General features: G+C 46.2%; 1 protein-coding gene and 1 long non-coding RNA gene across 2 annotated transcripts in view; one reads left to right on the top strand and one right to left on the bottom strand.

Annotated features, from left to right (window-relative positions):
• The window catches only part of PITPNA (phosphatidylinositol transfer protein alpha), a 37,573-nt gene extending 31,929 nt beyond the window's left edge, over positions 1-5,644 (bottom strand). Inside the window, exons 1-2 of the mRNA XM_069089680.1 lie at positions 5,428-5,644; positions 1,650-1,680 (exon numbers count right to left, since the gene is read on the bottom strand). Of these exons, the coding sequence (XP_068945781.1) occupies positions 1,650-1,680; positions 5,428-5,447 (51 nt within the window). The 5' untranslated portion in view covers positions 5,448-5,644. The remainder of the gene's footprint in view (positions 1-1,649; positions 1,681-5,427) is intronic.
• A 6,255-nt stretch (positions 5,645-11,899) lies between these two features.
• Positions 11,900-24,573, top strand: part of LOC138162481 (uncharacterized) — a 17,740-nt gene continuing 5,066 nt past the window's right edge. The window contains exon 1 of the long non-coding RNA XR_011168648.1: positions 11,900-12,035. This is a non-coding gene — a long non-coding RNA (uncharacterized lncRNA). The remainder of the gene's footprint in view (positions 12,036-24,573) is intronic.

Below are 24,573 nucleotides of genomic sequence, written 5' to 3'. Positions count from 1 at the left end.
GAGGGGCTTTGTGGTGGACTTAATTAAGGTATAGCCTAGGGGTGGAGTAGTATTTAGAACAGGGACTTTGTAATTGATTGAATGATTGGAAGGTCCTGGGGTGGGGTAGTCCTTGGAGATTATTTAATCACACTTAGTAAATGCTGTATTTTGAATGATGTCATGTTTTGATCTTCTCTGTTCTGGGTTTGTTACTGAATAAAATAGAGAGCACCTATGCTGGTATTTTGAACCTGGGAAGTTGCCTTTGCTTGGTATTACATTACAACCCCCCTCCCCCCCATTCTCTTAACCTTTTTGTGTGCCCTGGGACCCTCTGGCCCTGAGGAAGGCCTACGAACACCTTCTCAGAATCATAATAGAAAATATGAAGGATTACAAAGGAAACCAATTCTGGCGAAATCAATTAGTCATTTTTATTCCTTCTCAAGTTCAAAGACCCCCTAAAATCTCTCCATAGATCCTTCCCAAGAACCCCTGCTTTGCCCTCATTGCTCCCCTTTGGCCTATCTCTAGGTTTCCTACAATGCTTCTCACGTGTGTAGTCTGGCAGTGAGCACAGTCCTGTGGGAGGGTCACCTTAGTGCTCCTCACTCCTTTCATGGAGCATGGAAACTGCAACTGAGACAGGACACTTGCCACAGATAAAACGTGTGTTCCTCTTTTTTTTTTTTTTTTGCTTGCCTGGGGTTGTTTTTTTTTTAAGTACTATTAGTCGGTATAAGGCAGTTTGCTATCAGTCAGAAACACTTAAGATAAATATCATCCAAAGGTAAGGATGGGTGGGGTTCCAGAGAACAAGCTGGAACAAATGCCCCCACGTGGCCCCTTCGGGGCTGCTAGGCTTACGGTCTCTGGGTATTTAAAACAGGGATCTCCCAAGCAGCTCTGTGCATAGGTACTCAAATCTGGGAGGAAAAGGGGCTGATAACAAAGCAGAGAGCAAGAAGGAGGGCAGAAAAAGGGCAGGTGAGGCAGCCCTGGGGACAGTTCTCTTTCCAGAGGACAAATGCTGAGTCAGTACTCTGACTGAAATCTCCTCAGGCTGACTTGGCCAGAGCATCGCACAACCAGAAGCCAAGTGGGTAAACCAATCATTTTTGTTTTTATTCTTTTCGCTTGGAAACAGACTTTTACACTTTTGTTTCACCATCAGAGGCCTCAGGGAGTGCGGAGGTCCTTGCACATTCTTTTCCCAATAGACCACCTGGGTTTGTCACACAAGGACAAAGAGTTCCTACAGGCTCCCTAAGTGACTGATACTTCAGGGAGATACATACTGTTCAATGTGACCAGTGATATACCTAAGGAGTCCCTCCATTACCCCAAAGCCTGTAATACAGGCTAGCTTTATTTTAGGAGTAAAAAAACCACCCAAGGACCTGACTAGCTTGGGGCCAAGCCAGGAAAGCACCCAGGTTGAGTCCTCAGTGTGGAGAGTAAGGGACCTCAATGGATGCAAAGTGACCTTTTTTTTAACTGAAGCTGGTCTGATGCCGGCCCCAGTGAGCACAGCTCATTCCAACTTTTGGACAAAGTGAAAATTGAGGGTGAGGAGGGCAGCAATCTGAGGAGTGTTAAGTTCTAGCTGACTAGAGAGAAACACTTGACAAAAAATAAAGCCACAGAGATCAGGAAAAAGGACTTACCTCATCTACAGACACTGGCAGGATAACTCGACTGTAAGAAAGGGAAAACAAGGTATCAGCTTCAGGCCTTGGAATCGGTACAAGACTCTTAGATCATCATTAAAAGGATTTATTAAATCCTAATTGAGGCAGCCCCATACTGTAAGGAGAACTCCATGGAAGGAAGGTGGCTCTGCCCTCGAGGAGATTATAATCTATAATACACAGTGACCTCCCAGCACACTCATCTATGACTCACTTGGAACCCCTCCTGCTCCCACATCAGGAGGTGCCTCCCTGGTGAGCAATCGATAAGTTTGGTCAAAACAGAAAAGGCCGACTAAGGTGTGTGGCAGACCCCCGAGTGAACAGCTTGGCTGACTCCCTCTGCCCCAGGTCAGGTGAGACAGGGAGCCTTCTACACCTGATGGCCCAGAGCGGCAGCTCTGAAATCAGTTGAATGCAGCCCCTCTACTTCTGGACACTCCACCCATTCCGTAACCCCCCCCAGCTCAGCAGTGCTGCTGCCTCTCAAAGCAAAGCACTAGAATGAAGGCCTTGGTGGACTCTTCATACTCAAACATCCACTAACCAATTAGTCAGGCAGCCTGAAAGGAGCGCACAGTACAGCTGAGGCCAAGTCTCACTGGGAGCTGTACCCAGCCCATGGGAGCCCCCTTCCAAGGGCAGCCCAGAAGCCCAACCCAACCATTTGGGTTCTTCCTTCTCCCTCCCTGCTAGTGAGGATGGCAATGAGTGAGCAAAAGGAAGCCAGAGGCCTAGAGAAAATTCACACCCCATCTAAGTAAGCAAGAACCACAGCCTCCCTATGCTTTCCTAGGCAGCCTGTGAGCTCACACTTGTCAGACTTTCTGAGCTTTATAAAGTTCTTTACCAGCAGTCTCTCCTTGGTGATGCAGAGAAGCCCAGTGTCTACTTCAGGGGAAAGGGGTTGGAGGCCAATGGCTTGGTAATGGGTAACACATGCTTAGACCTAGTGAGCGAGTTACAGAGCCCTGGCTTTCATTTTCTAGGGCTTGGAGACAGCCACTGAAACCTTCTGTACCTTGCAAGTGTCTAGTTAAGACCCATCAGTGAAAGCAAGAGCAGTGGCCTTCTTCCTGAGCAATGTTCCTCAAATCCTGCCCCTCTGCACAACAGTGAACAGTCACTGTTAGAATACAGGCCCATGAGGCCTCCCAGAAAAGGGGTTGGGGGGACAGTGAACTAAGACCCCAGCATCAAGGGAGAATGGCAGACTAAATCTGATGGGCTCAGAGCAGCTGCTGCTAGGGAGATAAAGAACCCAGAATGACTCAAAATAACAGAAATGATCCAGTTTATTGGATATGGCTGCTGACACTTCCCTCTCTTTAGAGAAAGCAAACACCAGAGAAATACTCTTAATTCTGGGGCAAGAATTCCTACACCCTCAAAAGAAACTTCCTAGAAAACAAGGAGCCTTTTCAATTCAAGCACAGAACTCTGCTGAAATTAGACTGTGAGGACTTCCTTTTGAGGAATCATCAGTAAAGTGAACAGCAATTTGGAGCATCAGGCCTCTGAGTCCGGCCAGAGGCAGGTGGGCTTGCCTGAGCTAATTCCTGCCAAGACCATCCAGAGCTGCTTCTGTTAGTTTGAAAGCCATGCTTTTCTCCACCACTACCTGGAAATAAGGCCACTTCCCAGTCCTGGAGAGCAGGACAAAGGTAACTGAACATCCACCGCCAGGTCTGGAGACTCACATTGGTGTCCTGTGAGTGTGACCTTCACTCTGCCCCTTCTCTGGAGCTGCAGCACTGCAGTTATGGCCAAGTATCCCAGACCCCTCCTCCTCTGGGCACACGGGTACACATGCCCTGGCTCAGGGCACAAGCACACACATGCCCACATGCAGAGCACACATCTGAAAGGAAATGGAGATGGATGCCTGCTGCTGCTTCTACTGCACCACTGGCCTCTGAAGCAGAGGAGATCAAAGAACAAGCAGAAAGAACTCCTCTTCAGAAAGTGTTCAGATCCCTTCCAGGCTCACCCTCCCTCCAAAACTCCCAACTGCAGCTGACTGCAGATTCCTGCAGCACTTTGTTGTGAGAAAGACTTGGGCACAAAGCGTTAAAATTCCAAAGTTACCAGAGCCTCCTTATAACTCCCTCTCTCCTGAAAAAAAATAACCAAGTCAACATTTTCCACCTTTTCCTCCTTTCTACAAACACAATGTAAATCTCTAAGATCACACTGGATTCTGCCCCTGCAGACCCTAAAGGAGCCCAGTCCCAATACCTTCGAGGTCTTGGGGTTAGAGAATGCCTTAACCAGACTGTGCCATGGACAAAAAAAGTCTTGCTGCGCTGTGAGAAATAAGGCCTTTCTTGGACAGCTCTAAGATTCCTGATCTCTTAACATGCGCAGCATCAAGGTCTCCTCTTTGTACTATACCCTCCATAGAATGAGAACCAAGCCGCCCTCCTGCAAGGAGGGGAAACACCCAAAGATTCTCACATCCACTTGCATCTGCCTAGGAAGGTCCCCAAAGAAGCTCTACCAGCTCTCCACTTCTTGTCAGTCATTTCTGTACTCCTTGGAGACACTTGCTCATCCCCCACCGCCCTCCTTGTTTCCCCTACCAAAGACGCAGAGTTCTCCTAACATTGTGCACAATTTCCCCATCCATCAGGATAAGAAGTAGGAATACTATTCCCAATGCCCAGGAGATCTGAGAATTTTAACATCCTCACCTATCATGGGTTCCAGACACGAAAACTCATTTCCCTTCCCTAAAGTACCCACCAGGGCCACAAACACCAAGAACTATGTGCTACCTACTCACTCCCCCACTATACAAGGACTACCCCTTCTCATCCTCTTGGGTGACTTCTATTTCTTTTCAATATACCACTTGAGCCAATGAGCCCCTCCCATAGTCTTGGGAACTGTATTTCCGCCCCTCAGATGAATCCCTCACCCCAGTCCTTTCACAACGCGGGGTTTAGAAATCTCCTCCACATACCTTCAAACCTTTGCCAATCCCCTCCCCCCACCTTAAATTCCGTTACACTCCTGATTGTCTCCCAACATCCCCATCATCCCAGCTATCTTTCTTTGTCACCCCTCCAGCCCCTCAAACTGCCATCTCTCCTTATCTCCTATGACCCCCCCCCCAAATCCTGCCCTATCATGTCAAGTTTTTTTCCATAAACTCCTCCCACCCATCCTTCTCTGTGACCCCAATCTCCCCTCTGCCTTTGAGGCACCTCCCCCCCAAACCTCTTCTTGTCTGCCCAACGCCCAACAACCCCACGATTCGCCCCTATCCACCCAGAGCCTTCCCTGGTTCACCTTCATCAGCCTCCCTTCCCTCCCTCCCAATCCTTGCCAGGTCACCTCAGATCCCTCCTGCCAGGACACCTCTCTATCTCCCCCTTTATTTCTCCTTTGCTTCTCCAACCAATCAGGCCCTGCTCTCCATCCCAATCGCACCCCAGTCAACCCTTGCTTCCCAAGATCCCACCTGAGACAGCCCCCTTTGCTCCCCTTCAGCACCCCTTCCCCAGTCCCGCAGGACCCCCCTCCCCACCTTGGCTTTCCTGGCTCTCCCTTCCAAAGTCCCCACCCCCCCCCCCTCTGAGAGGGCCTCCCCCCCCCTGGGCACCGCATCTTGCCAGTGGCCCCCTCCCCCGGCCCCCGGCCCGGGCCCCCAGCCGCCCCGGAACGCGCGCGCCCCCGGCTCCCGGCGCGCGCCCCCGCCCGCGCCCCGGGGGGTCCCCGCGCCGGCCGGCCGCCTGCCCCGGACACTCACTACTCCTTGATCAGCACCATGTCTGGGCCCGGCGTCCGTGCGGCTGGCCCGCTTCGCGGCAGCCGCTCTCGCCTCAGCTCGACCCGGGCGCGCTCGTCGTCGTCGTCGTCGTCCTTCCCTCGCCCCTGGCCGCCTGTCCAGCCTCGGCTGCCGCCGCCCGGGGCTCCTGGTTCCGCAGCACCGCGCGGGGGGCGGGGCGTCTCTGCAGCAACCAGCGCGTCATACGCACGCGAGCGCGCTGACCTCACCGAGGGGGCGGGGCCTTAAAGGGGCCGCCGCCCGGAGCGCCTGCCCGTGCCTCGAAGCAGCTCCCACCTCCGCCCCCTCCCCAGGCTGCAGCACGAGTGCACGCGCCGTGCGCCTACCCCGGGTCGCACGTGCCCGGCGCGCGCTCTCTCGGATATGAGTGGGTCGCTCCACTGTCCCCGTGGGGCATCCTTCGTGGGAGGCGGAGCTCAGCGTCCTCGACTGGGGGGCCCCACTTGCGCCCTCTTCTTGCCTGGTGGTGGAAGCGGCCTCCTAAGTGGTGTCAGGCCTCGCCCCTCTCTAAGCCACCCCCAAACAGCCCCCGAGAGCTGCACGTGCCTTCGGGGAGGTGACATCAGCCCAAGCTCGGCCTCTGCACGCCTGGGGCGTGGGTTCAGATCTTCCCTCTGGCCCTGCCTCCGCCCTGTGACCCTGAGCCAAACGCCTCATCTCTCGGGCTCCAAGCTTCCTCACCTGTAAGAAGAAAGGACTGGACTGGTCAGGGAAATGCTGCAGAGTTTGCAGGCTCTAGACTTGCGTGCTCCTTGGTCACCCCCTGCTCTGCAAACTCCCGTGGCTCCATCCACAAGCTGCCCTTCCTGTGTCAAGGACCCAAACTGCCCTTGCATTTCCTCACCCGCTGCGTTCCAGCTTCTGTCCCCGTGTCTTTGCTCGGTTCCCCCCGACAATGTCTGAAATGAAAATAACCCTAATAGCCAGATGTGAACGGCAGGGCCAGCATTCTGTGCACTCTGGCCACCTAGGGAGGCAATGTTTTCCTTCCTCTCTACCTTGTTAGAATCGCTATTTTTTTTTCCTTCAGAGCCCAGTTCACCTCCAGCATGATGAGACCTTTCCGGGTGGCTTCATCTACCAGTTCTCCTTCACCAAATCGCCTTGTAGTTATTGTGTCCTGAAGAGAGGCTGTGGAGTCAGAGGAACTGTCCCATCTCTTAAGAATGGTGTGACTGGGGCGGCTAGGTGGCGTAGTGAGTAAAAGCGCCAGCCCCAGAGTTAGGAGGTCCGGAGTTTGGTTCGGGCCTGAAACACTTAACACCCACCCACACAAAGTAACTAGCCGCATAACCTTGGGCAAGTTACTTAACCCCAATTGCCCTCCAAAAAGCAAAAAAAAAAAGAATGGTATGACCTTGGACAAGTCCCTTAATCCCTCTTGGTCTCCACTTCCAGCTCTGGATCTCCGGTGCTATTTTGTATCTAACTGTCTGAACACGTGTTGCTTCCTCAGATAGATTCCTAAACCTTGGACTCACTTTGTATCTCTTTTGCATTTACTCATATATGTGTGTGCTGTTCTTCAGCTTTGCATTTACTTTGTATCTATAATGTATACATTTTGTTTCCACTCAGGAGAATGTAAGTTTGTCTTGCTCCATCGAGAAGCTTTGATTTAATCACAACCAGTGTGCCAAGCACCATCCCAGGCTCTGGGGGGAAAAAGAGAGGCTAAAAGCAGTCCTTGGCATGAAGCATCTTACATTCAAATGGGGGAGACAACACAGACATAATAACATGGGACATACAGGATAGAGAAGGTGGCGAAGGAGATCATCTCAAAGGGGAAGAAGACCCAAGCAGCTAAGAGGACTGGGAAGGGCTTCCTGTTGTGTCCCACTCTTCATGACCCCTTTTTTTTTGGGGGGGGGTGATTTCTTGGCAAAGATGCCTGAGTGGTTTGCCAGTTTCCTTCTCCAGCTCATTTGACAGCTGAGGCAAACAGGGTGAAGTGACTTGCCCAGGATCACACAGGCTGAATTTGAACTCAGGAAGATGAGTCTTCCTGACCTCAGGCTGGGTTCCCTTTCCACTGCCGCCCAGTTGCCCAGAGCTTCATACAGAAGCTAGGATTTGTTGTTTGTGTTGTTGGCCCTTCCTCTGGCTTGAAGGAGTCAGGGTAACTAAGAGGGCAGCATGGTGGGGGTGGAGTACACAGTACCCAGAAGGTGGGGTGTTTGGGGACCTGCAAATAAGCCTGTGGAGCTGGGTCACTGTGTTCAGAGGAGAGAAGAGCCTAAGGGGGCAGGAAAGGTAGAAAGCGGGCAACTTCTGAAGAACTTTACAACGCAAGCAGAGGACTTTAGACTGGACCCTGGAGGTACCAGGGAACACTACTGAGTGCGACACACTGAGCAGGGGTACGGGGTGACATGATTAGGCCTCACTTTAGAAAAACCAGCTTGGTAGCTGAGTGGAGGCTGGATTGGACTAGGGAGAGATAGGACAGAAAGGCAACAGATGATGAAGACCTGAACCAAGGACGTGTTTGTGCAAGTGGAGAGAAGTGTATACATACATACACACATACTTATGTGTACATGCTTTTATGTATACCGACAGATACACAGATACTTATATACACATACATCTCTCCATATTTCTATACATATATACACATATGCATATGTGTGACTATTTGCATTACATATGTTTGAAATGAGGTATGTATGAGTGATGTTACGAAGGTAGAAAAGACAAGCATTGTTAATAGATTTGACGTGAGATGAGTAAGAATGAGAAGCTGGGGATGACACAGATCGCAGGTGTGGCTGAGTGGGAGGATGGTGCCCCCGTGATAGTAAGAAGGATATTCAGAAGGGAGAAAGATAATGAGCTCTGTTTCGGACAAGTTAAGTGTGAGATATCAAAGGGTAGTTAAGTGGCACAGTGGATAGAGCACTGGGCCTAGAATCAGAAGGATCTGAGTTCAAATATAGCCTCAGACATGTACTAACTGTGTGACCTTAGATATCTCTTCACCCTGTTTGCCTCAGTTTCTCATCTATCAAATGAGCAGGAGAAGGAAATGGCAAACCACTCCAGTATCTCTGACAAGAAAATCCTTAATGGGGTCACAAAGAGTAGAACACAACTAAAACAACTGAAGAAGGAGACATCTCATTTAATATGTCCAGGAGGCAATTGGAGTTTCAGAGCAGAATGTTCAGCATGGAGAGCAGGGCTGGCTGAATATGTAAGACTAGAAAATTATCTGCAAGAGATGATAAATGAATGAAATGGGAGCTAGTGAGATCACCAAGTGATATAATACAGAGTGAAAAGAGAAATGGTCCCAGGACAAAGCCTAGGGGCACACAAAGGATTGGTTGGCATGACTAATATGAAATATGAGCAAAGGAAACTAAGAAGGAGTGGTGAATCAGATAAGAGGAGAACCAGGAGAGAGCAGTGTCCTGAAAACCTAAAGAGTATACAAAAGAAGGGAGTGATTGACACAAAAGTCAAATAGGTTCAGAATTGAGAAAAGCCCATTAGATTTGACAACTAAAATATCACTGGTAACATTGGAGAGGGCAATTTCAATTGAATGCAGAGATTAGAAGTAAAATTGCTTATAGCTTAAAAGAAAGTAAGAGGTGAGGAAGTGGAGAACCTGAATGTAGATGGCTTTCTCAAGAAGTTTAGCCATGAAAGGAAGGAGAGGTATAGGCTAATACCTATCAGTAATAGTTGGATCCAGTGAGATGTTTTAAGACTGGGGTAGATATGGGAATATTTATAGACAGCAGGGAAGAAGCCATGGGTAGAGAGAAGCTGAAGATAAGAGAGAGAGTGTGGGTAATAGATGGGGCAATCTGCAGAAAACAGAAGGGAATAAGAACCATGGTTGCATGTTGAAGGGTTTGCTTTAGTGGTTGAAGGAGGACACAGCGAAGGAACATGATGGGACATGAGGAAGAGGGGAGAAGGAGAAGCTTTTGGTGAGTTGTCTCAATTTTTTCAGCGATGTAGGAGTACAGGTAAGAAGATGGATGGAGAAGGTACCATGGGAAGCTTGAGGAGAGATAAGGTTTGGAACAGCTGCCTTGATGAATGGAATAACAAATCACTTATTAGGAAGGACTTGTGCCCTTAATCCAATTCTCTCCATCTCTTCCAGGAGCACAACCCTTAAGCCTCCCCCTCCCCTTTTTCTAATTTTCAATCTTTTTTTTTTTTTTTGGAAGGAGGAAGACTAGGCAATTGGGATTAAGTGACTTGCCCAAGGTTACACAGTTAATAAGTGTGTCAAGTGTCTGAGGCCGGATTTGAACTCAGATCCTTCTGACTCCAGGGACAGTGCTCTATTCATTGTGCCACCTAGCTGCCTCTTCAATCTTTCTTTATCTACTGTTTTCTTCCCGGATGCCTGTAAATGTTCCTAGATCTCTTCCAGTCTTAAAAAAAAAGATCTTCATTTCACTCTACCACTCTCTTAAACTATTAGAGTGTTTCTCATTCCTAGGTAAAGTCCTAGAAAAAGCCAATGGATAAAAGAAGACTGAAGATTAGAGAAGACAGTGGGGAAGGATATAGGGCAAGTTCAGGAAAGAGATGGAGGGAAGGTTGACATCAAGGTCTCTGACAACCTGATGGTGCCAGGGATAGAACACTGGAGCTGGAGTTAAGAAGACCTGAGTTCAGATCTATCCTCAGGCACTTCTTAGATGTGTGATCTAGGTGTTATTATCACCTGCATTTTATACCCAGGAAACTGAGTCAAACAGAAGTTAAGTGACTTGCCCAGGGTCACACAGCTAGTAAATGTCCTGGATTTGGACTCAAGTCTTCCTGATTCCAGGCTCAGTGCTCTATCCACTGCACCACACAGCTGTCTCAGCTTCCTGCCTGCCTTAATACTCCTTCTGTCCTCTGTGTCCCATCCATCTCTTGTGGGTAAACTCCAGGATTCTCTTCTAAGCTCTCTTCTCTATATATACTCTCTTGCTGATTTCCTCAGCCCTCATAGGTTCAATGATTATTCTTATGTTGGTAACTCCCAAATCTATAAAACCAGTTCTTGTTTCTCTTCTGAGCAATAGTCCTACACCTCCAATTACCTATTAGCTCCACCCAAATACCCTGTAGGCATCTCAAATTCAGCAGACCTCAAACAAAAATCTATTACCTTTACTCCCAACCCCTTCCCTCTTGCTAATTTCCTTTTTCTGGCAAGGGTGCCACCATTCTTCCAATCACCCAGGTTTTCAACCTCAGAGCCATCCTCAATTATTCATTCTCCCTTATTGCCCACCCCCCCATATTCAATCAATTGCCAAATCTTTTCAATTCTACCTCTAAAACATCTCTTGTATCTAGCCCCTTCCTTCTCTTTGCTCATATGGCCACCACCCTGAGTCAGGTCTTCATCACTTCTCATCAGGACTATGGAGCCTCCTAATTGGTCCTCTTGCCTCCAATTTCTCCTTTCTAATCTATCCTCAAAAAGCTGCCAAATTGATATTCTCATACTAGAGATATAACCATGTCACTCCTCTGCTTACGAAGCTTCAATAGCCCCCTATCACCTAAACTCTTTTGCTTGGGAATTAAAGCCTAGCCTAATCTGGGTTCCCACCTGTCTTTCCAGACCATATGTTCATGTGGACTCTTTGTGCCCAACCTGTGGTAGAGCCTTTCAAGCTCTTATGAGTCTAATGACTCACAGTCAGGCACATTGTACCTTGACTCCAACGTAGTGACGTCATTTGGTCCTCTTTGAGAATGAAGGACAGCAATCAGCCATGATCTTTCTAGATTAATTTCAAATTCTTTCTCCCTCTTACATGTTCTACTTTCCAAGGCTGTTGTGAGGAAAGTGCTTTGTTGTCCTTTAAAGCATTACAGAAATGCAATTCTATCCAGTTCCATTTAGTAAGCATTCATTAAACAGCTACTATGTGGTTGGCCCTCTACTAGGCAATGGAGGTACAAAGACAAAAATGAAATAGTCCCTGTCCTCAAGGAACTGACCCGGATATGAGAGCTGATATTACTATTATATATTGATAGTAAGAGGTGGTTGCAGAGAGGAAGTAGAGATCCAGAGACAGACAGACAAATACAGAAAGAGACAGAGACAAACAGACAGAGGAACAGAGAAAATTTATCTCCAAGTCAGAAATCCTGGAATTTAAGCCCTGCCTCTGTTACAGACTGACTAGGTGACTTTGGGCAAGTCAGCCTCTCAGTGCCCCAGGCAGATCTCCAAGATCATAGATTTACTGACAAGCTGCCTCTCTCTGGGTGAAGGGAGTTTCCTACATTTACAAAATTATAGGTCATGAGCCAAGGGAGGAGGCGGCTATAGGAAATGCTGGAACCTACGTAGTCAGGGCCAGCTGAATCAGCGTCAATGAGGCAATGATGTGCTTCTTGGACACACACATACAAGTGTCCCCTCCCCCATCCCATCTGGGTGCCCCCACCCCCAGCACATATCCTGACAGATGAGGAAGTCTGGCTCATGGCTTCTCTCTCAGCTTTCTGCATGAGCAGCCAGGAAACAAGAAGGCATGACCGTCTGCAGAGATGAGCCTCGCCAAAGGAGGCATCCTGGCAAGGTTGGTTTGAGGAGGTGGGAGATGTTGAGGGCACCTTCCTAGTCTGCGTACCCCCATTCAAAGGTAGCAGTGTCTTCCTGACTAGATGCCCCTCAACAGGGGGCACCCAAAAAGTCTCCTCGGGGTTTCTGCAATCAAGTTGGTCCAGCTGAAGGAGGGTGTGCTCTGACACATTCCTCCTGTAATGGGGATGGGTGGCATTGATTGACTCATCCATGCTCTCATAACCAACCATCTCCCTTTGACACGAAGCATACATGGAGACCTGGGTACAGCCTGCAGCCAGGGCAAAGGGATCCCATAATAATAGCTAACATTTATGTAATACTTCAAGGTTTGCAAAGGGTTTTACAAGTATTCTCTTACTTTATCCTCACAACAACCTGGGGGGGGGGCAGATGCTATTATTATCTCCATTTTACATATAAGGAAACTAAGGAATACAGAGGCTAAATGACTTGTCCATGATCAGAAAGTGTCTGTGGGTAGATTTGATCTCAGGTCTTTCTGACTCCAAACACAACATGCCTTCCACCCTTTCACCTTATAGTTGAAGAAGCAGAGACCCATGTGAAGTGATTTGCCCAAGGCTACCCAGATAGTAAATGTCAGAATTTGAATCCAGGGTTACTGACTTGAAGCAGAATGTCCTTACTACTATATCTTATCACCTGAGAGCCCTGAGCAAAGTCTTCCTTTTTATCCTTTGTTATTATCATCTTAGTTAGTACTTCAATGATGTTCCCTTCATCCTTTAGATAAAAAGGTGACTGCTTCTAACCTGTCCAGTAGCTACAGAATACCTCCCTTCGTATAGCTGACACTTTTCTGAAGGATGTGCTGAAATAGTCCCACCATCTAATCATGAATGGGTGTATTCATGGGCATGTATGTGAGTGCGCACACATGTGCATGTATGTGGGTTGGCAGGAAGAACTGTTTTGATATTGCTTGTTCTGAGAAATGGGTGGCACAGAGAAAGAGAGAGAGAGAGAGAGAGAGAGAGAGAGAGAGAGAGAGAGAGAGAAAGAAAGAGAGAGAGAACAGTAATGGGGTGGCTTCAAGCACTGATACTGTCTCTACCTTCCTCTCAGCTTGATCTTTGTCACTCATCCTTTCTCTAAGCATCTCCTTTCCTGGCTCTTCTCAGCATATCACTTTCTGGCTTCATTTTTTTGTTTTATTTCAGTCTTCTTTTTTGCTGTTTTTCTTTGTCCACATCCTTTATCTCCGTCTTCCTATCTCTTATGTGGCCTTCTCCCCAACCCCCCCCCTTTTATCTTTGTTTTGGTTTATCTGTTCTGGCTTCTTTTATTTCCTCCCCCCCCCTTTCTTTTAAAAATATATTGATTGCTCTTACTTTTACATCACCTTTATGTCTAAATGTATCCTTCCCCTCTCCTACTTAAAGAGCCATTTTTTTTAATACAGAAAAAAATAGAAAGGTGGGGGAGAGTGGGTTGGGTAAACCAACTAACACACCAACCAACTATGAGTTGAAAGGGACCTTAGAGCTCGTGTATTCCAATATTCTCTCTTTTTTTAAGTTAAAAAATTTTTTATCCATTCATTCATTCGTTCATTCACCTGTTTATTCATCCATTCATTTGTTTATTTACTTACTTATCTATTTAATCACTTATCTACCCATCCATCCATCCATTCATTTATTTGCTTGCTTGCGTATCTATTTATTTGATCATCTATCTGCCCATCCATCCATTCGTTCATTCTTTTGTTTGTTTATTTCTTTTTAACCTTGGGGAGAAGGCCACACAAGTAAGTGACTAGCTTAGCCAGTATTCAAACTTAGGACCTCTTTCCCAGTCCTCTATTGTGTACATTGTGGAGTATACCATGTTCCCTTTAACAAGGGGTGCCAAGCTATTGACAGTATGTACACTATTCTACACTCTCCACATCAGAGAAGACCAGAAGGAGGCGCACATGCTCATTTCTTCTCCTGAACCAAACTCAGACAGCAGAATCACACCAAATTCAGTTTCATTTTTTCTGGTCCTTTCCATTTCCACTGTTGCACTCATTGCATGCATTATTTTCTGACCCCTTTTATCTATCCCCTTTTGTCTCAGTCTCTGCTTCACTGTTTGTCTCTTTCCTTGTTTTTCTGTTTCACCTCTCTCTCTGAGTGTGTCTCTATTCATGGCTCTGTCTCTCTGCCTTTTAGCCTCAGCTTCCCTCCTTTCCCTTCCTAAGAGTCTACCACAGATACGTAGTTTCTTGAGTTCTGCCAAGGTTCTACTCTTGGACTTGCCTCTTTCTGCTCTTTTCTCCATTGGTGAGATTATTTACTTCTCTCACCATACCCCAACCCCCTTTCCCAATTATAACCTCCCTGCAGATGCTTCCCAAAACCACGTCACTGACCAACTTCTCTTCTGAGCACCATTCCCACATCTCTAGCTGCCTAAAAGATCTTGGTGCCTGGAGGTGATACCAGTAGCTCAGACATGGCCAAAATTTAGTTTCTTTCCCACTAAAATTGCTGTTCTGCCTGACTTCCCCATTGATCTTTGGTACTAGTCAGTCTCCCATGTTAATGGTCTTGCCCCTGACTTTTCTCTCTCCCTCAGCTCTTATATTCAATGAGTTACCATCTTGTTAAAACCTTGCCCTACAGAACATACTCCAGCCCATCTGGTGCCTACTGTTTGCAAACTTTAACACCAAGTGCCCAGGTATGGTGGCCAAGCATACCCATAATCCTAGCTACCAGAGAGGTTGAGCCTGGCATCTTCTGAGTTTAGGAATTCTGAGCCACAGTGGGCTATTCCAGTCAGGTGTCCTCACTAAGTCTGGCATTAATATGTTAAACCCTCTAGGGAGAGGGGCTGGGGGGGGGGTTGGTGGTACCAGGTTGCCTAAGGAGGTGTGAACCTCCTAGGTTGGAAACAGAACAGATCCTGTGCCAGACAGGGGTAGGATTTAGCCTGTGAGTAGTATTTTAGCTTGGATGAAATAGGGAGATACAGTCTTAAAACAAAATAAAACCCAAACCAGAAATCTCCTTTGTAATGGGAGTGTTCTGGAGAACCCCTGAATCTATGGGATTGGGGCACCTCGCACGGCAGTGGGCATACTTCATACTCTCTGGTCTCTTTCTATGGGGCATTTACTACAGCCCTGGCCACAGTTCTTGAGAGGCAGCTCTTGATTAGTGGAGTTGAGCAAAGGTGATTAGCTGGGGTGGCTAGGTGGTGCAGTGAATAGAGCACTGGCCCTGGAGTCAGGAGGAACTGACTTCAAATCCAGCCTCAGACACTTAACACAAAACTAACCATGTGACCTTGGGCAAGTCACTTAACCCCAATTGCCCTGCCTTCCCCTGCAAAAAAAAAAAAAAAAGGTGATTGGGTACAGGGTTACAAAGAGCTGCCCATTCACTGGGGGCAAAGAGAGAATCTAAGAGGAAAAACATCTCACCTGGGATGCATCTAGTGCTTTCTCTCCCTTGAACTTCCAGTAAAGGGAGAGGAGGGAATTTCTCTCCTTTTTCCCCAGTGGCAATGGTAACCAGATGCATACTTGCGCTAAGGAAATCACCATTCCCTGACCACAGATCAGTAATTATTTCCTGCCCTGGCGTAATTTCATGTTGGAGAGGTTGACTCAGATCTTAGCTGCCCAGCATGCATGAGAGACAAAGAAAAACACACAAGCACACGTATACATGCACACACACGCACATACGCATACATGTATACATACACATACACACATGTGCATGCACACATCTCAGAAGAATGCTGTAGCTAAGAAATCCTAAGCCAAGCCCAGGTTGGCCAAAAGATAGAGCCCTTGTGAACTGTTCTGACACTGTGTTCCTGAAGGGAATTTCAAATGCCCTTGGTATCTGTTCAGCAGGCCCACAAAGTTGTCTTCCCCTCCTTGGAGAATATAATGAGGGTGGTGGCTTGTTGCTTTGTGGATTTCTGTATTTGTTAACGCATGCCTTTGGGTTCCTTTGTGTCCTGGAACATTTTTAGTGGTGGAAGAAATAAACCACTGTCTTGTAACTGACATCTCTATTGTACATTGAGGACCTTTTTGAAGGACTCTATTATCCACATATTGGAGAGAGCCTGGATATGAACCAAATTTTGTTTCAGAGATGTCCCTCGAATTACTCCAGGGGGAAGATGATGAATAGGCATTTAAGTAACGCCTGAACCCTCCTGAGGTGGTCAGACTGCCTCAGGATACACTCAGATCACTGGAGTCCAGAGCAGAGCCCTTTGTGGGAGGTGGCCTCTGTCCTAGGGACCATAGTGACAGAAATGTTAGTTATTATGATTCCCTGGATGTTGTTATTATTTCACTTATTTGTCATTATTATTACCTTGAACATGCTTCCTCCCTGGATCTCTCAGAGGACTTTGGTTTTCATTACTCTAGCACATTGTTCCTTGACACTGGCCTTCTCACTACCATCAGAAAAAGACACTCCATCTCTGGATTTGGGGTATGGACTATCGAAGGGCTGGAATGCTCTCCCTCCTCATCTCCATCTTCTGGTTTCCCTGGCCAGCTAAAATCCCATCTTCTAGAGGAAACCTTTCCCAATCGCTCTTAATCACAATTGTTTCTGCATGTAGCTTGTTTGTGGGGGCAGCTAGGTGGCATGGTGGATAGAGTGTCAGGCCTGAAGTCAGGAAGACTTATCTTATAAGACTCATAAGTGTTTACTGACTGAGCAAGTAAAATTGTGTATTCTAATTATGTGTTGGCATCTTTTCCCACTAGTAGACTAAGGTTCCTGAGGGCAGGCCTCGTGTTTTATATACATTTTATATCTTCCCCAGCACCAAACATAGGACTTGACAGGTAGTTGGGGCTTAATAAATGTTTATTGAACAAATGTTTCTATACCTCTTACTCAACGATTTTCTTTTTTTTTTTTTTTAAAGCAATCGGGGTTAAGTAACTTGCTCAAGGTTACACTGCCAGTTAATTCTGGTTGTGGTGCTGAGTATCTGAGCCCAGATTTGATCCAGGTCATCCCGACACTGGAGCTGGTGCTCTTACTCGCTGAGCCACCTGGCCGCCCCTACTCAACCATTTTCGCAGATTCATTCTGTCTTACTTTCTGTTCCAATCTTTTTCTTCCTCTAGGATTTCATCATCTTGGGATGTTAATGAGGCCAAAACCATAAGTATGAGACCCGCATGGGCCAGTTAATTTGGTTCTGTTCCCTAGAAATGTGCAATTACTCATAAGGGAATTGTTATAGAGAGTAGGAAAGGCTGAGCATAACCTACATCCAAAAATCACTTGCATCTCTCCCTTCACTCCACTCACACGATCACTCCCCCAGTGCATGATCACTTCCCCAGTTTGGCTCTTGTCCCTTCTCACCTTAGACAATTGCAGTAGCTCCCTTATTGGTCTCTCTGCCAGAAGACTTGCCCTGCTCTCTCACATGGCCACTAAAGTGATCTTCCTAAGGTGCTGACCTGATCATGTTACCTCCCTGTTCCCCATTACCTCTAGGAGCAAATGTCAACTACTTTTTTTGATGTTTAAAGCCCTTCACAACCTGGCCTCGACCAGGTTACAAGCATTATAATACACTATCCCCCCTTGTACCCTCTACAATCTAATGAAACTGGCCTTCTCACTATTCCCTATGCATACAATCCCCCCATTTCCCATCTCCTTGCCTTTGCACTAGCTGTTCCAGATGCCTAGAATGCACTCCCTTCTTAGCTTTGCCTCTTAGAATTTCTATTTTTCTTCAACACAACTCAAGCTCCACTTTCCCTGTGATGATTTTCTGGTCTCCTCCTCTAACTGCCACGTCCCTCCCCCCAATTACTTTTTATCTTTTTTGTATGTTTGTATATGTCTTGTAATATATTTCTTTGTATACATGTTATTCTCTCCAACAGAATGTAAACTCCTTGAGGGCAGGGACAGTTTCACTGGCCTTTATTTCCCTAGCTCCTGGCACAAGACCTGGTATATAGTATTGAGTAATAAAGGGTTGTTGATTAATTCAACTCAAAGATAGTTAGCAGTGGCTTAGCTGAGTTCCCTTTTCCTTTTGTTTTCCTAATCTCCCACTGATCTCCTTGTTGATGTGTTTCTCAAGGGGAGGGAGAACAAATATTTATTGAACATCTATCATGTGCCAGATACTGTACTAAGTGATTTTTTAAAATTAAATTGTTTATTTTTAGTTTTCAACATTCACTTCCATAAGATTGTGAGTTTTTCGTTTTCTCCCCCTCCCCCCACCCAAGACGGCATGCAATCTGATATAGGCTCTACATATACATGCATATTAAACATATTTTCACTTTAGTCATGTTGTAAAGAAGAATTAGAACCAATGGCAGAAACCACAAGAAAGAAGAAACAAAACAAAACAACAACAACAGAACAAATAGCATGTTTCGATCTGCCTTCAGACTCCATAGTTCTTTCTCTGGATGTGGACAGCATTTTCCATCATGAGTCTTTTGGAATTGTCTTAGATCATCGTATTGTTGAGAAGAGCCAAGTCTATGAAAGTTAGTCATCGCACAATATGGTTGTTACTATGTACAGTGTTCTCCTGGTTCTGCTCACTCCATTCAGCATCAGTTCGTATAAATCTTCCCATGTTTTCTGAAGTTGTGCTAAGTGTTTTAAAAATCTTCACAAAACAACCATGGGAGATACATTTGATTATTATGCTCATTTTACATTTGAGAAAACTGAGGCAGACAGATTAAGTGACTTGCCCAGGGTCACACAGTTATTAAGTGTCTGAGACCATATTTGAACTCAGGTCTTCTGACCCCAGGTTCACTACACTACCTTGCTAGCTGTCTCTTTTCAATCTGTTTGCATCTGTCTATGTTCCACCATTCTTTTTTTCCTTTTTCTCTCTGTCTGCTTATATCTGTCTTCAAATCCATTTTCTTTTTCCATCTACCTTCTTTTATTTATCAGTTTAGACAAATAGCTAGATTTTGGTTGTTGTTTTTTTTTTTTTTTTTTTGCTTTTTGGAGAGCAATTGGGGTTAAGTGATTTGCCCAAGGTCACACAGCTAGTGTTAAGTGTCTGAGTCCGGATTTGAACCCAGGTCCTCCTGATTCCAGGGCTGGTGCTCTATTCACTGAGCCACTCAGCTGCCCCAAATAGCTAGTTTTTAAAATTACCAATTAATAGCTTTTATTTATTTCTTTTTAAATCTCAGAAATCATTTCCCCAGATACTGCCCTACAATAAAAATCTCCCTTGTAACAAAGGAAAATCCAATGATTACATCATTGAATAGTCCTCATAGTTCACACCCACAGTCCCTCACTTCTACAATGACCCAACTGGCCATTGGCAATTAATCTAAGTTTTTTGTTTCTTTATTTCCTTCTTTCCAAATCTTTCGCTATTTGTCTTTTGCTATGAAATGAAGTTTTCTTATCTGTAAAATGGGCACGATCATACCTACAGTGGTTCCTACTGCTTAGATGCATTATGAGATTGCATGGAGAGCCCTTTGCACACTTTCGATCCCTGCCCAAATGTCCGTTGTTCTTGTTTCACTCTCAGGCTCTCTCCCCCTGTCAAGGTTTGTCTCCCTGTGTGTCTCTCAGATGCTGACTCTGCTCTTTCCTGTCTCTTTTTCAGGGCTTTCCCATTTTTTCACTAATTCTCTCTCAGTGACCTAGTTTATAGAGCTTTGTTCTCAGGAAGCCCTGGTTCTTCCTGTCTCCTAACTTCTCTGCTTCTGGTCGCCCATTAGAGGTCATGCTCCCTGCCCTCCTGCCCTCAGCCTGGCCTTGCCTACGCTCTCACTCCTTACCTTCAGTAAAATCACCAGCCATCCCTGCCCTGAGGCTAGTCTGTCCATTGGCTGGCAGGGAAGTTGAGGAGTAGACAAGGAAAGGCAGGATACTCAGAGTGATAATCCTGGTGCTGGAAGGAGCCCTAGAAGCCATCTACTCTGCCCCCTTCAGTTTACAGAGGAAACTCAGGCCCAGAAAAGGAAGTGACTGGTCTAAAGTCAAACAGCTCATGGACGGCAAAGTCCAAACCAATCCAGGTCTTTCGATGACCAACCCAGTGGCACTCTTTCCATTACACTTCTCTGCCTCTCGACGGCCTAAAGTGCTGGCCTCAGGCTTCTCTGCCCAGCAGAGCCTCTGGCACCTTGGCAAATGAAGGAATCCAAAGGGCCAGGACTGGGAGCACGGGGGGACATCTGGAGCCCAGGTCATCATATACAGTCACTTAGATGCAGAACTGGCAGGGAGCCTAGAAGCCAATTAGTCCAACTCCTTATTCATACAAATGAATAAAGAGGAGAGAAATTATTAGCCTGGGATCACACAGGTACTGAGGAACAGAATTGGGGCAGCCAGGTAGCACAGTGAGTAAGAGCACCCACCGGCCCCAGAGTCAGGATGACCTGGGATCGAATACAAGCTCAGATACTTACTTAGCACCACACCCAGAAATAACTGGCCATGTAACCTTGAGCAAGTTACTTAACCCCAATTGCTTAAAAAAAAAAAAAAGGAACAGAATTGGGTTTCAGGTCAAAATCCCGCGTTCTTGCCACCAGATTATAAATGGGCTTAAAGACTGAGAACATAAAGTGCCCACTGTAGGCAAGGCCCTGGGCAGGAATAGTCCAATCAGGCAAAAGCAGCGAGCCTTCCCAATCGCCTGCTCCGTCTGCCCAACTGTTTTTGTTGTTTAATTGTTTCCATCACGTCCAACTCTTCATGACCCCATCTGGGTTTTCTTGGCAAGGATCCTGGAGTGGTTTACCATCTCCTTCTCCAGCTCATTTGACAGATGAGAAAGCTGAGGCAAATAGGGTGAAGTGACTTGCCCAGGGTCACACAGCTACTAAGAGTTGAGGCCAGATTTGAACTCAGAAAGATGAGTTTGCCTGACTCCAGGTCTGGTCCTAACCCTTAAAGCACTGCTCGTGAGCCCTGAGGCTTGATTTTCTGAGGAGGCCCAGACCACATCACATGGGCTCCTAACTCTAGAGCTGGGAGAGCACGGAGGGCCATGTAATACAACTCCTTCATTTGATAGATGAGGAAACTGAAACTCAGGGAAGGGAAGGGACTTACCCAAGGTCATATACTTATTACCCAGGGTCATAAGTGTCAAGCCTTCCCTGTTCCTGAGTCCCAGCATCTGGAGGGGATGCCCCTGTGTGTGTGTGTACATGGAATACACAGACACATATATACAGACATCCATGTCCACACACATTCATCCCCCTGTCCCCCCACATTACCCAGGTACATCCTTCCAAGCAACACACTTAAAGAGTGAATGATAAAAGCATTTATTAAGTTCACCCCCAAAACAATGACCCTCAGTTTTAAAGTCTTTAAGGTTTGCAAAGCCCTTTCCTCACAAGCACCCTGGAAGATAGAAAGTGGTACAAATATTACCATCCCCCTTCTGACAGATGAGGAAACTGAATCTTAGAGAGGTTAATTGACTTGCCCAGGGTCACCCTGCTAGGATGTGTATGAGTCAGGAATTGAACACAAATCTTCTGACTCACAGGCCAAAACTTTTACCTGTAAATGCATGTGCCCAAATTGAGAGGCTGGTTTGGCTTTATATGTAGATGAAATAGGTGGTCACCTACCTAAGGCAGGATTTGTGATAGGATGTGAAGGAGGAAGGGACCAGGTCCCTTATTTCCTGCCATGTAATCTTCATATCACTGTTCCCCTTGAGGAACTGAGCCTGGGTCAGCTTGGGTCATTGTATCACTTCCTCACATCTCACCTTCTTTTTCTAACTGGCTGCTTATCTGGGATGATAAAGAGCCCAGAGTTTCAGTTCTGATGGTGGGCTGAGCTGAGGAGCAGTGAGATCTACAGGGGAAGAGGAATTTTCTTTTTCTGAGTCTTTCATTGAATCCTGCTCTGATCCAGACCCTGACTTTTTCTCTCACTAAAGACTAAAGGACGGGTTTGAGTTTTTGTTCTTTTTCTGGATATCTTCTGGTTTTCACATGACCTCCATTTCCTAATAAATTCCAAAGCAAAGATCCCCCCAAAAGGGGGAGAGGAGACAGCAACTCAGCCAATCCAGCCCCCACACTGACCGATGCCAGCAGCACACTCCACGTTCTATCCCCAGCCCCATTCTCACATCACTTTTTCTGGGGCAGCCTTCATTCTGGGTGGTGGCCTTCTTTGCATTTCCATTGTCATAGTCATTGGGTATAGTGTTTGCCTCTTCTGCTGACTTTATTTGCATCTGTTCATAGAAGTCTCAGGCTTCTCTGCATCCAGTGGATTCATTGTCTCTCACAGCACAGTCTATGACATTCACATCATATTTGTTTAGCCACTCCATATTTGATGGGCTTCTGCTTTGTTTCTGGTTCTTCACAATTACAAAACGTGTCCTATTTTAGGTAATAGAAGCCCCTTCTTCCTGTCTTTGCTCTCCTTTGGGCATATGGTTGATAATGATGTCACTGAGTCAAAGGATATAGACATTGCGGTCATTTTCTTATTGGAATTTTTTTAAAGGTTTACAAAACACTTTTTTTTAAATTCTGAATTTAACAAACACCAAATAAAGTACATGTTTTCATTTATCTAGTGGGACAGAAGAAGAATACATGATACTACAAATCTCCATCATGCAGGAATTGCTTTTCCTTTCAAGTATATAATCAATTCAAAATGTTCCTTTCAAAGCTGTCCTGCTTGGGTGGGATTCTTTCTGATCTTACTTTCTTCCCTTTCATTCATCTTAAACAAGTGTTTCAATGGCCCTCTTTCCTTTCTTTTCCTTTTCTTTTTTTGGGGGGGACAACTTTATCCCCCATTCCCCTCTTCTTCCCAGCTGCCTCTTAAGATTTTTTTTTTGAAAAATAAAACCCAGTCCTTGAAGCAAATATGCAGTCGAGAGAAACAAATCCCCATGTTGGCCATGTCCAAAACTGTATGCCTCACTCTGAATCTTGGGTACATCACGCCTTCTTGGTGTCAGTCCACTGAAATTGCTTTCCAGAATGGCTGGACCAGTTCCCACCTTCCCATTTGGTGGGTTTTTTACACACGGGAATTCTTAGGGTCCTCACCACAGAGCCATAGCTCAGAGAAGAGCAGGGACAGCCAAGGAACAGCTTCTCGGGTCTCCCTAGTGTCCCTGAAGCTGGACACCCAATTCCCCAGCAGTCTCCCTGCCATCCAATCTTCTTTTGGCCATGATGGGCCTAGGGTAGATGGTGGGCCTTTAGAATTAGGAGACTAAACCAAGAATGGAAGGAGCTCAAAAGCAGGTGCTGTTTGGGTTCTGTCTCAATACCCTATGCTTCTCATGAGTAGGGGCTTAGTCAATCAGTCAACAAGATCTCTAGGCATTCACTATGTGCCAGGTTGGAGATACACAGAAAGTGGTAAATATGGCCCCTGGCCTTAAGAAGCTCTCATTCTAATAGGGGAGACTACATGCAAAGAAGTGTGTAAACACAAGAGACATAAAGCGAGAATGTGAAGTGATCTCTGAGGGGAGGCACCGGCATTGAGAGGTCTACAAAGGGCCTCCTTTAGAGGCAGAATTGGAATGTTGAGGGCGGGCAGGGGGGAGAGCCAGGGAAAAGGCATTGGATTGTCGAGGTTTAATAAGATTTTGTTGAATTGAGTCCAGAAAGATTAAAAACAGCCTTTGTAGATCATTAACTTACCCCCTCACTATGAGCAGGGAGTGTACAAAGTTAAGAGATGAATGATAGGAGATATTCCCATTGTAACTCCCCCCCATTCAAAGGAAGATCAAAAAGGATTATGGTCAGGGGTATGCTGGTAAATATTTAACAACCAGGATCATGGTCAGGGATCCACTGGTAAATATTTAACAACCAGGTCAGGGAGGGAAGTGGGTGAGGGGGTTTCCTTTGGAACTTAATCTGAATTAATAACATTTTTTCCCATTACTTTCTTAAGTCTAGACTGTCAACAAAGGAATAAATCAAGCCCCAATTTGAAGTTTGAAGATTTTCAAGATGCAAATGCATTGAAAATTTAACCAGCTCTCCCAAACTACTCCAAGCTGGGTCTAGCACACATCCTTGGCTTGGTTAAGGGAAGTTCACTTACTCCTTTTGTGACTTTGAGCAAATCAAGGTCACAAAAAGGTCCCCTTTTGACCCTCAGTTTTCCCCTGTGTAAAATGGGAGGCTTGAAATAGATGATCTTCAAAGAACCTACTAAGCTTAAATCTATATATGATCTTATCACCTGGGTTCCAGGCAAACTGGCCTACGGCTATAACTGATCTTGGCATTGGCGCTTCCGCTTGTGCTCTCTCTCTGTCTGTCTCCTCTCTCTCTCTCTTCTTCTCTCTCTCCCCCCTCGTCTTTGTCTCTGTACCACCCCCCTCTCCCCCCTCCTGTCTCTTCTCTCTCTTCCCCTCCTCTCTGTCTCTTTCTCTCTTCCCCCTCCTCCCTCCTCTCCCCCTCCTTTCTGTTTCTCTCTCCCCCCTCCTCTATGTCTCTCTCTCTCCTCCCTCCTTTCTGTTTCTGTCTTTCTCCT

The sequence above is a fragment of the Petaurus breviceps genome, unplaced genomic scaffold (genome assembly GCF_028583685.1).
Source record: "Petaurus breviceps papuanus isolate PSGF00001 unplaced genomic scaffold, PetGlider_PUasm1.0 186, whole genome shotgun sequence".
NCBI classification, from domain to species: Eukaryota; Metazoa; Chordata; class Mammalia; order Diprotodontia; family Petauridae; genus Petaurus; species Petaurus breviceps.
Note: the sequence above shows the minus strand (reverse complement) of the source record. Positions and strands in the feature narration are given on the sequence as shown.